Consider the following 13107-nt stretch of genomic DNA (forward strand, 5'->3'; position numbering starts at 1 on the left):
TTTTCAGTACACCATATGGTAAAATGAACGGTGACATTCAAAAGTACACCTTGCCCCGCAAAAAATAAGCCCTCTTATGGCTATAGTGATGGAAAAATAAAACGTTATGGCTCTTGGAAGACAAGGAGGAAAAAAGTGGCAAAACAGAATTGGCCAATGGGTGAAGGGTAGAGTTGAGCGCGGTTCGTGGTTCGTGGTTCTCCAGTTCGCGGTTCGAGTGATTTTGGGGGCTGTTCTAGATCGAACTAGAACTCGAGCTTTTTGCTAAAAGCTCGATAGTTCTAGATACGTTCGAGAACGGTTCTAGCAGCAAAAAGCAGGGCTTTTTACAGCTACACCGTGCAGGAGCCATCGCTGGCAGCCTGCCACAAGCTGGTAACCAAGATAAACATCGGGTATCCAACCAAAGCGCTTTGGTTAGTAAACCGATATTTATCCTAGTTACGTGCAGGAAGCCCACACTTCCCCGCTCAGCTCGCTCCGCCCCCTCCTGCCCGCGGCATGTACACACATACACACACACACACACACACACACTGCACTCTGCACACATGGTCCCGCTTGGCTTACCTGCGGTGATGAAGTCCCGCCATCCCGACCTCAGCGCTGTCACTGTCCTCCATGGCCGCCGCTTGTCACATCACCTTCTCTCGCTTCCGACCCGAGACTGACTAGCGATGACGTCACGGGCCTCTCGCGATACTTGGCTGTGAAGGCGGCGGTCATTGAACTCAGTGACAGGTGCTGTCAGTGTGCTGGAGATCAGCGCAGGTAATGTACCTCGCTGACAGCAGCAATTGTCATGCCCTGCAGTGACCTGGGCTGACCAATTAATGTTAGCTCAGGTCACTGCATTGCTCTCCCGGCCAATGGGGAACATTCTGCTCTTCATTGACTGGGACAGTGTGGATCGTCATGGCAACCCCTTGGATTACACCGGACCTGGATTTGTTTTTCTTTCTAATAAATTGGTTAAAGAGGGAATGTTTTGGGGAGTGTTTTTTCAAATAAAAATGTGTTTGTCGTCTATTTTTTTTTATTACTGACTGGGTTGGTGATGTCGGGTATCTGATAGACGCCTGACCTCACCAACCCCAGGGCTTGATGCCAGGTGACATTACACATCTGGTATTAACCCCATATATTACCCCGTTTGCCACCGCACCAGGGCGCGGGATGAGCTGGGGCGAAGCACCAGGATTGGCGCATCTAATGGATGCGCCACTTCTGGGGCGGCTGCGGCCTGCTATTTTTAGGCTGGGGAGAGTCCAATAACCATGGACCTCCCTAGTCTGAGAATATCAGACCCCAGCTGTCTGCTTTACCTTGGCTGGTGATCCAATTTTGGGGGGACCCCTACGTGTTTTTTTTTTTAATTATTTATTTAATTTAAAATAACAGCGTGGGGTGCCCTCAGTTTTGGATTACCAACCAAGGTGAGGTTGCCAGCTGTGGTCTGCAGGCTGCAGCCGTCTGCTTTACCCTAGCTGGCTACAAAACTAGGGGGAACCCTACGTCATTTTTTTTATTTTTTCATTTTTTTGGCTAAATACAAAGCTAAGCACCCCTTCGTGCCACATGAAAGGCACCAAAGGGTGCAAAATTACAAAATGCAGGAGAGTGGGACATAATGTGTCTTTCTGCCATTATAATGACAGAAAAGACTGATATGAAGTGTACAAGCACAAGAAAATCACCAGAGCGCTCTACACTGTGAAAAGCAGTAGAAAATGACACTGGAGTGAACATGTGACCGCCTCATGTAGGATGAAGCTATGGATCCTGGGTAAATTTATGCATTTACCCTCCTTCAGTTTTTTTGCAGTACACAAAAAAAACGGAAGGCACACGGATAACAAACAGATGACATACGGACCGTCTACAGAACGGAAACGGATGCCACACGGATGCACCCGTGAAAAAAAACGGACTGTTTTTTGCAGACCGCAAAAATGGATCGGTCGTGTTAATGTAGCCTTATTCTGATCTGCCGTTTATAAACAGCAGGCAGAAATAAGTGAATAACGCCCCCTGGCGTCAGAAAATCTCCGGGGTTTCAGGGCTAGCTGAGACCCTGGAGATCATGATTCAGGATGGTTTTTCCGGTCCCCGCTCACGTGATCACAGGTATACACCGTACACCGATGATCACATTACAGTAAATGACAGCGCCGGTAAAAAATTATTTATCTCCCATCTGGCATGAACAAACACTTCTTCTCCACTTCTTCTCCACTTCTTCTCCACCTTTTCTCCACCGTTTCTCCATTTTTTCTCCACTTTTTCTCCACTTTTTCTCCACTTTTTCTCCACTTTTTCTCCACTTTTTCTCCACTTTTTCTCCACTTTTTCTCCACTTTTTCTCCATTTTTTTCTCCACTTTTTCTCCATTTTTTCTCCACTTTTTCTCCATTTTTTCTCCACTTTTTCTCCACTTTTTCTCCATTTTTTCTCCACTTTTTCTCCACTTTTTCTCCACTTTTTCTCCACTTTTTCTCCATTTTTTCTCCACTTTTTCTCCACTTTTTCTCCATTTTTTCTCCACTTTTTCTCCACTTTTTCTACATTTTTTCTCCACTTTTTCTCCACTTTTTCTCCATTTTTCTCCACTTTTTCTCCACTTTTTCTCCGTTCTTTTTCTATGGTCGGTCTACCCATTAGCTCTGCCATGCATAGTGTAGCTCTACACCTACTGCACATGTTACTTTATGATTGACATCTCTTTCGTACCAGAGCTGTCTAAGCCTACTCTGACCCCATATTTGTCATTACTATATTGTCCTTGTACTGTATTATGACATTTGTATCATGTGTTTCATTTCTTGCTGTGTTGCAATTTTTTTGCTGCATCCCAATTGTACCTCTACATTGTTCGAGTTTATGTTATTGTTCTCTCACTCTTATGTGATACTGATTATTGTCATTTTTCAGGATTACATGCAGATAAGTCCAATCTGACGAAGGCTCAGGCCGAAACGTCATTTGTAACTTGTTTTGGACAAAAACATATATGCTTATGAAAATTTTTTTTTTCTTAATACGGACCAATAAAGAGTGATTTTGCATTACTATCCGTTGTGACTTACTGACTTAGTCTGGGAGATTTAGAGTGCCGAGGTTACTCACTAATTTTATCTATTATTACCTCTGAGCACCTATATACCAGTGAGCAGAGCTTCCTCTCCAGCAGTTCTCCTGATTAGGCATGCCCTTACCTCATGAGCAGGGCATTGCAGCTTTGGTAGCAACCATTACGACATGGACTCTGCTGCTGTGGACCCGAGAAGAGTGAGTGCAGATTCATTGCACCCACACTCCTCACATGAAGGGTCCGCACTCCTAGAAAATGGGGGATACGTTCCCTGAGTGTCTCCCCCCCATATTCTAGACGGTCCAGAGTCGTCGTGGGACCCCTTTATTTTTTTTCTTACAATAAATTGGTGAAAGAGGAAATGTTTTGGGGACTGTTTTTTCAAATAAATTTCTTTTGTCGATTTTTTTTTTTTTGTTAGTACTGACAGTTTATGATGTTGGGTATCTAATAGACGCCATGACATCACAAACTGCTGGGCTTGATCTCAGGTGACTTTACAGCTAGTATCAACCCGATTTATTACCCCGTTTGCCACTGCACCAGGGCACGGGATGAGCTGGGGTGAAGCGCCAGGATTGGCGCATCTAGTGGATGCGCCACGTCTGGGGTGCCTGCGGCCTGCTATTTTTAGGCTGTGAAGGCCCAATAACTATGGACCTTCCCACCCTGAGAATACCAGACCACAGCTGTCCGCTTTACCTTGGCTGGTGATCCAATTTGGGGGGGACCCTACTTTTTTTGTGTAATTATTAATATTTATAAAATAATTATAAAAAAAGAGCCTGGGGGGACCTCCACATTGGATCCCCAACCACGGTAAAGCTGCCAGCTGTGGTTTTCAGGCTACAACCGTCTGCTTTACCCTAGCTGGCTATCAAAAATGGGGGGACCCAACGTCATTTTTTTTTTAACTATTTTTTAAATAGAAAAAATTAATGGGCTTCCCTGTATTTTGATTGCCAACCAAGGTAACGGCAGGCAGATGGGGGTGGCAACCCATAGCTGTCTGCTTTATCTGCGCTGAGAATCAAAATTACCGCGGAGCGCAACGTCATTTTTTTTAAAGATTTAATTTTACAGCACTGTGATGTCCAGCAATCAAAATACAGGGAAGCCCATTTTGTTTTTAGTTATTTAAATAAATAATTAAAAAAATATATATGGGCTCCCGCTGCATTTTTTGTATTGCTAGCTAAGGGTAATCCAAGCAGCTACTGGCTGCTAACCCCCACTGCTTGGTGTTACCTTCACTGGCAATGGAAAATCCAGGGAAGCATTTTTTATTTTTTTTGCCAAAAAACTACAAAAAAAGGACGTGAGCTTCGCCATATTTTTGTATGCTAGCCAGGTATAGCAGGCAGGTGCTGGAAGAGTTGGATACAGCGCCAGAAGATGGCGCTTCTATGAAAATGCCATTTTCTGAGGCGGCTGCAGACTGTAATTCTCAGCAGTGGGGCCCAGAAAGCTCAGGCTAACCTGTGCTGCGGATTCCAATCCCCAGCTGCCTAGTTGTACCAGGCTGGACACAAAAATGGGGCGAAGCCTACGTCATTTGTTTTCTAATTATTTCATGAAATTCATGAAATAATAAAAAAAGGCTTCCCTTTATTTTTGGTTCCCAGCCGGGTACAAATAGGCAACTGGGGGTTGGGGGCAGCCGTACCTGCATGCTGTACCTGGCTAGCATAAAAAATATGGCGAAGCCCACATAATTTTTTCAGGGGGCAAAAAACTTCTGCATACAGTCCTGGATGGAGTATGCTGAGCCTTGTAGTTCTGCAGCTGCTGTCTGTCTGTATGGAGAAGAGCAGACAGCAGCTGCAGAACTACAAGGCTCAGCATACTCCATCCAGGACTGTATGCAGAAGTTTTTTGCCCACCAAAAAAATGACGTGGGCTTCGCCATATTTTTGTATGCTAGCCAGGTACAGCAGGCAGCCACGGGCTGCCTCCAACCCCCAGTTGCCTATTTGTACCCGGCTGGGAACCAAAAATATAGGGAAGCCCGTTTTTTTTAATTATTTCACTTATTTCATGAAATAATTAAAAAACAAATGACGTGGGCTTCGCCCCATTTTTGTGTCCAGCCAGGTACAACTAGGCAGCTGGGGATTGGAATCCGCAGCACAGGTTAGCCCGAGGTTTCTGGGCGCCTCTGCTGTGAATTTCAGTCCGCAGCCGTCCCAGAAAATGGCGCTCTCATAGAAGCGCCATCATCTGGTGCTGTATCCAACTCTTCCAACAGCCCTGGAGCCGGGTGGCTTGTTGGGTAATCATGAGTTAATACTGGCTTTGTTTTACTAGCCAGTATTAAGCCAGAGATTCTTAATGTCAGGCACGTTTGACCCGGCCATTAAGAATCTCCAATAAAGGGTTAAAAAAAAGACACCACACAGAGAAAAAATACTTTAATAGAAATAAATACACAGACACATTAGAGACTCCATCTTTATTACCCCCTGTCAGCCCAATAAATCCCCAATAAACCAGCGCTGATAAGAGGTTTTTAATAGAGGCTTAAATTTTAAGCAGCAATTTCAGCGTTCCAAGTGCCTTTAAATGAATTTGAAGAAACTGCACTTCAGGATTGTAGTGAGGATTGTAGTGAGGATGAGGTGCCCCAGCCCATCACTTGATGAGCTGGGGCACCTCATCCTCACTACAATCCTCACTAGTGTAGTAGTAGTGACGATTGTAGTGAGGATGAGGTGCCCCAGCCCATCACTTGATGAGCTGGGGCACCTCATCCTCACTACAATCCTCACTAGTGTAGTAGTAGTGACGATTGTAGTGAGGATGAGGTGCCCCAGCCCATCACTTGTTGAGCTGGGGCACCTCATCCTCACTACAATCCTCACTAGTGTAGTAGTAGTGACGATTGTAGTGAGGATGAGGTGCCCAAGCCCATCACTTGATGAGCTGGGGCACCTCATCCTCACTACAATCCTCACTAGTGTAGTAGTAGTGACGATTGTAGTGAGGATGAGGTGCCCCAGCCCACCAAGTGATGGGCTGGGGCACCTCATCCTCACTACAATCCTCACTACAATCGGGAAGCAGCGTGCAGCCTTCACTCCGTGAGTGATCAGTGCTGCTAGCGGTAACAGCGGTAACGCTGACAGAAGCGTTACCATAGCAACGGTGCTCCCGGAGCTGACGTCACCGCTAACTGCGTTGCTATGGCAATGGTGATCTCCATTAATGACCGGCTGTGTCAGCCGGTCCCTAACGGAACGGGGAGTCGACCGTGTGCTAGAGCATATCGCCGGTACACGGCGATACACAAATGTGCACTGTGTACCGGAGAGATGCACTCGCAGGTCCTACATGACGCGTCATAGTCATGTGACCAGTCTGTAGCCAATGAGATAATAGCCACGTGACTGGTCACATGGCTATTTTGATGTCACAATAGGTCCTGCTTCTCTGCTGGCAGTGCCGGTCACCGGGAGGATTCAGCGATCATCGGATGGAATAGCGGCAGGAGACAGAGTGCAGGAGGGATCGCGGGGACCGGTAAGTGTTATGGCAATGTTTATTGACTGTATGTGTACATTTATAAAGCATTTTTATGTGTTTGTGATTGCCTCCCATTATAGCCTATTGGTTCGAGTTCGGTTCGTCGAACGTTCGACAAACCGAACTCGAACGGGAGCTCCGTTCGGCGAACCGACCTCGAGCCGAACCGCGACCGGTTCGCTCATCTCTAGTGAAGGGGTTAATTTAACTAGAGATTTGGCAAGAAATTGATTATTAGAGCAATGTTTCTCAGTTTGTATAGCACAGGTAAAGCCACTTTGTGGTTCTTCAGTTCACCCGATGGTTCGCTGGCACTGGCATGGATAGACAACAAAACACACAGACAAAATGTGTTTTTATAATGAAGCCTGAACTGAAAAAGCCACTTTTATTTATACGATATAATGGGAGAGAGTCTAATACAACATAATGTGATCTGATGCCAATCACTCGGTCATGCTCAGGTGTCTTCCTCTATTCGTAATGAAGAAAAACCTGTTACATAGACACATCTCATGTATGGCCACAGATGTGGTTAATAAGCTTGCAAAATAATTGGAACCTAGCCTGGAAATTTATAAAAAAAAAAGAAGAAAAACTTAAAGCCTTAAAATCAAAACAACAGATGGCTAAAATCTAGAAGTTTCTCGCAAATAGTAGTTTGGAAACTAAGGTCAGTAAGATGCTAAATGAAACAAATTAAGCTTTAGCAGTAGCATATTAAGCTCAAAATTAAATGATAATATGATATACTGAGATTTAAGACTATTAAAATAATTTATGAGAAGTGATATGTACAGTTAGGTCCAGAAATATTTGGACAGTGACACAATTTTCGCGAGTTGGGCTCTGCATGCCACCACATTGGATTTGAAATGAAACCTCTACAACAGAATTCAAGTGCAGATTGTAACGTTTAATTTGAAGGTTTGAACAAAAATATCTGATAGAAATTGTAGGAATTGTACACATTTCTTTACAAACACTCCACATTTTAGGAGGTCAAAAGTAATTGGACAAATAAACCAAACCCAAACAAAATATTTTTATTTTCAATATTTTGTTGCGAATCCTTTGGAGGCAATCACTGCCTTAAGTCTGGAACCCATGGACATCACCAAATGCTGGGTTTCCTCCTTCTTAATGCTTTGCCAGGCCTTTAAAGCCGCAGCCTTCAGGTCTTGCTTGTTTGTGGGTCTTTCCGTCTTAAGTCTGGATTTGAGCAAGTGAAATGCATGCTCAATTGGGTTAAGATCTGGTGATTGACTTGGCCATTGCAGAATGTTCCACTTTTTTGCACTCATGAACTCCTGGGTAGCTTTGGCTGTATGCTTGGGGTCATTGTCCATCTGTACTATGAAGCGCCGTCTGATCAACTTTGCGGCATTTGGCTGAATCTGGGCTGAAAGTATATCCCGGTACACTTCAGAATTCATCCGGCTACTCTTGTCTGCTGTTATGTCATCAATAAACACAAGTGACCCAGTGCCATTGAAAGCCATGCATGGCCATGCCATCACGTTGCCTCCACAATGTTTTACAGAGGATGTGGTGTGCCTTGGATCATGTGCCGTTCCCTTTCTTCTCCAAACTTTTTTCTTCCCATCATTCTGGTACAGGTTGATCTTTGTCTCATCTGTCCATAGAATACTTTTCCAGAACTGAGCTGGCTTCATGAGGTGTTTTTCAGCAAATTTAACTCTGGCCTGTCTATTTTTGGAATTGATGAATGGTTTGCATCTAGATGTGAACCCTTTGTATTTACTTTCATGGAGCCTTCTCTTTACTGTTGACTTAGAGACAGATACACCTACTTCACTGAGAGTGTTCTGGACTTCAGTTGATGTTGTGAACGGGTTCTTCTTCACCAAAGAAAGTATGCGGCAATCATCCACCACTGTTGTCATCCGTGGACGCCCAGGCCTTTTTGAGTTCCCAAGCTCACCAGTCAATTCCTTTTTTCTCAGAATGTACCCGACTGTTGATTTTGCTACTCCAAGCATGTCTGCTATCTCTCTGATGGATTTTTTCTTTTTTTTCAGCCTCAGGATGTTCTGCTTCACCTCAATTGAGAGTTCCTTAGACCGCATGTTGTCTGGTCACAGCAACAGCTTCCAAATACAAAACCACACACCTGTAATCAACCCCAGACCTTTTAACTACTTCATTGATTACAGGTTAACGAGGGAGACGCCTTCAGAGTTAATTGCAGCCCCTAGAGTCCCTTGTCCAATTACTTTTGGTCTCTTGAAAAAGAGGAGGCTATGCATTACAGAGCTATGATTCCTAAACCCTTTCTCCGATTTGGATGTGAAAACTCTCATATTGCAGCTGGGAGTGTGCACTTTCAGCCCATATTATATATATAATTGTATTTCTGAACATGTTTTTGTAAACAGCTAAAATTACAAAACTTGTGTCACTGTCCAAATATTTCTGGCCCTGACTGTACATGAAAGATCAGTCAATATGACAATTACCATATCATATACGGCATACACGTTTGCTATTAATCCCCATCATGCCTATTTTGGTGGACAGTACATGGTAGTCTAGATTGTTATTATGTCTTATCTCTATGAAATCCATTATGTGTTTGTCAGAAACCTAGATGGCAGGTAAATTCAGATTAATTCTGTGTCAATCACATTTTTGTTCCATCCCCTGATGAAGCCAATAAGTTGGTGAAACATGTCCGGGATACATATGGTGTGTGCGTGATCTATTTTATATGGGCATAATTTGCCTATCAATCATGCACTTAGGGTATCCCGGGGTCATACATGTTTATATTAGTTTAGGCAATGTTGCATGCCGGTTGAAGACTTAATAACAAATACCTCTAAAAATATTGAAGTCCTTTAGCCCAACATCCCATTAGAATAATTTGTGTATAAATATTTTTAGTGAAGAAAATTAAAGAGAATCTATCACCAGGATTTTGTCGTCTAATCTCATAGCAGCATAATGTAGACAAAGATCCTGATTTCAGCCATGTTTCACTTACTGATCTGCCTAGTGCAGTTTTGATAAAATTGCTGTTTTATGAGCAGGAGATCATTAGTGGAGTAGTAAACCAGCTGACGGGTAGTAATCCATATTCATAAGCTATGTATAACTCCGCCCCCACCAAAGATTGGCAGCATTCTGTGTACATTGTACATGGGCAAAAAGCTGTCAATCAGCAGTGTGGGTGGTTATTTACAGAGAACTGGTAGGTCTGCATCAGATTTACAGCAGACTTTATCAAAGTGACAGCAAACAGCTCAGTAAGTGACACATCCTTGGAATCAGGGTCTGTGCCCCTATATAATACTGCTCTCAGAAGGGGAGCACAAACCTGGTGACAAACAAGCCAAGAAAAAAAAAGAAAATTGGCACTTCTCACACTATAGGAACAATGAGAATTTTGGTATGGGAATAACTTCAGGCATCATCGAAGCTTGAGGTGCCCAATTGTAGTAGTTATCAGTAAAGGAATTTGAAGAAGGTAAAAGTGGCACACTACATCCGATAAAAGTGAATTTTATTGGTACAAATGTTTAAAACATGTAGGAGGAAGGAGGATGAAGAGAGAGAACGTCCGTTTTGCATTATGTGAGCCCCTGAGGAAACCTAGCATTGATAATAGTGTAACGCGTGAGGCGAACAGTCCACACACAAGGTTCTCATTTATCATTACTTTACAGGTACTCTTTGAGAACTAGGGTCATCTTTATTATGTTGCAGTGTATTTATCACTTGTACAATAGTGTTTTCATTATTTAATGCATGTATTTACGTATATTGATTTTGTATCCTGTTCACTTTTAGCAGGTCTGTCCCTGTATTAAGATCTGAATATACAGTGTGTCCACCCACATCCTGTCCACCGCCATAAACTTGAGCGATAGGCATAAAAATGGTGTCTAGGTATACGAAAGTAGCCATGCGCTACACAATGAAACCACCTATAGCACCACCTGGTGGAAAACAACGGAGTTAGCATTTTTATTTCCAAAACGGATCGAGATAGAGAAAAACAGTGAATTAAAAAATTGTACGGCATCATTAATTCAATACGAATCAACACCTTGCATACAGAAATGCTATGATATGAAACCCATGACCCCCCAAAAACATTGAATGCTGGTAACGCATATGGCACTCATTTAACTTTGATGCTCCAAGTGGCCACCGTCAGCTGCAATGTACATCGTGGTGGTTTCATTGCGTAGCGCATGGCTACTTTACTATACCTAGACACTTCTATGCCTATAGCTGATGCCATTCTCAAGTTAAAGGCGGTGGACAGGATATGGGTGGACACACTGTATATGTCTTGTGCACACTATATATTTGTGTTTTTGTTTTTAATGTTTTTTTTGTTTTTTTAAATTTGATTTTCAATAAACTCGATAAATATTTTGCAGGCAGTTGGATATCTAGTTCATATATGGTTCCAGTGCCCTTTAGGCACAATTTTTGATTTGTTATTTTCTTCATACATATGGTTATTGTGGGGCGCACGGAACCTTTCTATATCTATATTACGTAAAAAAAAAACTGGGATAGTGCCTGCTCCCTATCTCTTTGTTTGCCATTTCGCATTATGCATGCTTTAACTGGTTGAAGAGTGCATAACAAGAAATGGCCGTCATCTCTTTGCCCTGCTTCATTCTACATGTTTTAACCATTTGATCCACTAAATTTCACTTTTAACAGATAGAGTGTGCCACTTTAGCCTTCTCCTTAGGGTACAGTTCCACTTGCACATAGCTTCCAATGTGAGAGCATCAGAAGTGATATGCTAATGACCCTCTGCTGCGAGTGTCATGCATCTGTGATGCGATATTCTGATTACATCACAGCTGTGGAGAACAGGGAAGGAGCACTTTCTCCCTCTCCTCCCTGACCTGTCTCTGCGTACATCGCACTGCAGTCGAATGACATGCGAGTGCAGTGCGATGTTTCAAGGGCTCCCATAGACTTGTAGGGGGGTAAGTGAGCTGAGACTTGCTGCAATTCATTCCGCATGCCGCTATGGCATGAGAAATCAATCGCAGATGGACAGTGCCGCATAGTTTTGCAATAGAGTGAAAGCAATCTGATGTTTTATCAGATTGCACTTGTCTGTGCAAAACTCAAGTGGAATCGAACCCTAACTTCTCTAATACCTAGTGACAGATTCCCTTTAAAGATTTATTCATAAAAACTTGTTCTTGAAGGCTTTATATTTAGCGGTGCATAGCCCTTTTAGACATAGACGTTACATCATTTTTTCATTGTTTTTGTACTGTGAATAGTTGTGTATTAGACATTTTCTCTGCAGGGAAACTGATAATAATTATATGTAGTTTAACAACTTAAGACGGAATCCATTATACTGTAAAGAAAGACTTAGCATCTACGGGAAAACCAAGCATGTGCTACAGATGATGCAAGATATGAAGTTTAGTCTTTATAACGATGACATACATTTTCACTCATAAGGCATCCTACTGTCAAGGTTCCTCCAACTGCTGATGAATACTTGATATAGTAGCAAACACCGTCTAGCCCTGCTGTGTGCCACTTATAGCTATGATGGCCTGCTGTGTACCACTTAGAGCACAAATGACAGCAACACATTAATCTTTTCAATTGCCCTATAAACCTTCCATATACGACTTTATACGTGGAGCCTGTATAGGAATTCCACCGTTCCCAATGGCGCTTACCATAATTAAATTGGCTGTTCACCTTTTCACAGTTAATGACATTGAAGCGGTAAGGGACGTTGGCTCTCATTGCACTAACTTCATAGTAGAACCACTGGTGATGTTGGTCAGTGTTAACATCTGCATTCATGATCAGGTCATATTCAAACCTAAAGGGGAAAAAAGATTTAAGCATAGTAATGTATATGATCAATTTATATTCATATGAAGAACTGGTAACAATATTTTTGTATATTTTTTATGCAAAAATATTACAGTCACATAGCAAGTCTCATATTTTTCAATTGCGCTATAAAAAATAGACCTTACATCCTACTGCAATTCCTCTTCATTAAATGTTCTATTTCCATTATTTCTATCCATTTTGAGAGAAACCGCTTAGATATTCTCCATATAAAGCTTTGTCTGTGACTCGGTTTTGATGTTAAGTCCCACTAATTTTTCTAATTCCATTGGTGTCATTCTATTCTGTACTGAACTGATAGATCAGATACAGACAACCACTGTATATGTAAAATGAAATTCTGTCAGAAAATCCCTTTCATTACCCTCATAATCCAACTTTATTTCCATCTAATGAATTGTCATAGTGAAAATGCATAGAACTAGTTATGATTTCCTAATAGAAATGTCACAGATAAAACTAGGTGACAAAGAGTAGTTTTCTAACCACTTTCTAACAATCACACATTAATTTATGTAGGTTAACTCTTCTCCTCTCCCTTAAAACCACATACAGTATTTCTAAAAACTCATATTCCATAAGGAGTGCCACTATGGGGAGACACCAATTAC

General features: G+C 42.4%; 1 protein-coding gene across 1 annotated transcript in view; it reads right to left on the minus strand.

The window, feature by feature from the left end:
- AGBL1 (AGBL carboxypeptidase 1) overlaps positions 1-13107 on the minus strand; it is a 1396462-nt gene that overhangs the window by 963355 nt on the left and 420000 nt on the right. The window contains exon 14 of the mRNA XM_075345952.1: positions 12313-12461. Within this exon, the coding sequence (XP_075202067.1) occupies positions 12313-12461 (149 nt within the window). The remainder of the gene's footprint in view (positions 1-12312; positions 12462-13107) is intronic.

This window comes from Anomaloglossus baeobatrachus, chromosome 4 (assembly GCF_048569485.1).
Source record: "Anomaloglossus baeobatrachus isolate aAnoBae1 chromosome 4, aAnoBae1.hap1, whole genome shotgun sequence".
Classification (NCBI taxonomy): domain Eukaryota; kingdom Metazoa; phylum Chordata; class Amphibia; order Anura; family Aromobatidae; genus Anomaloglossus; species Anomaloglossus baeobatrachus.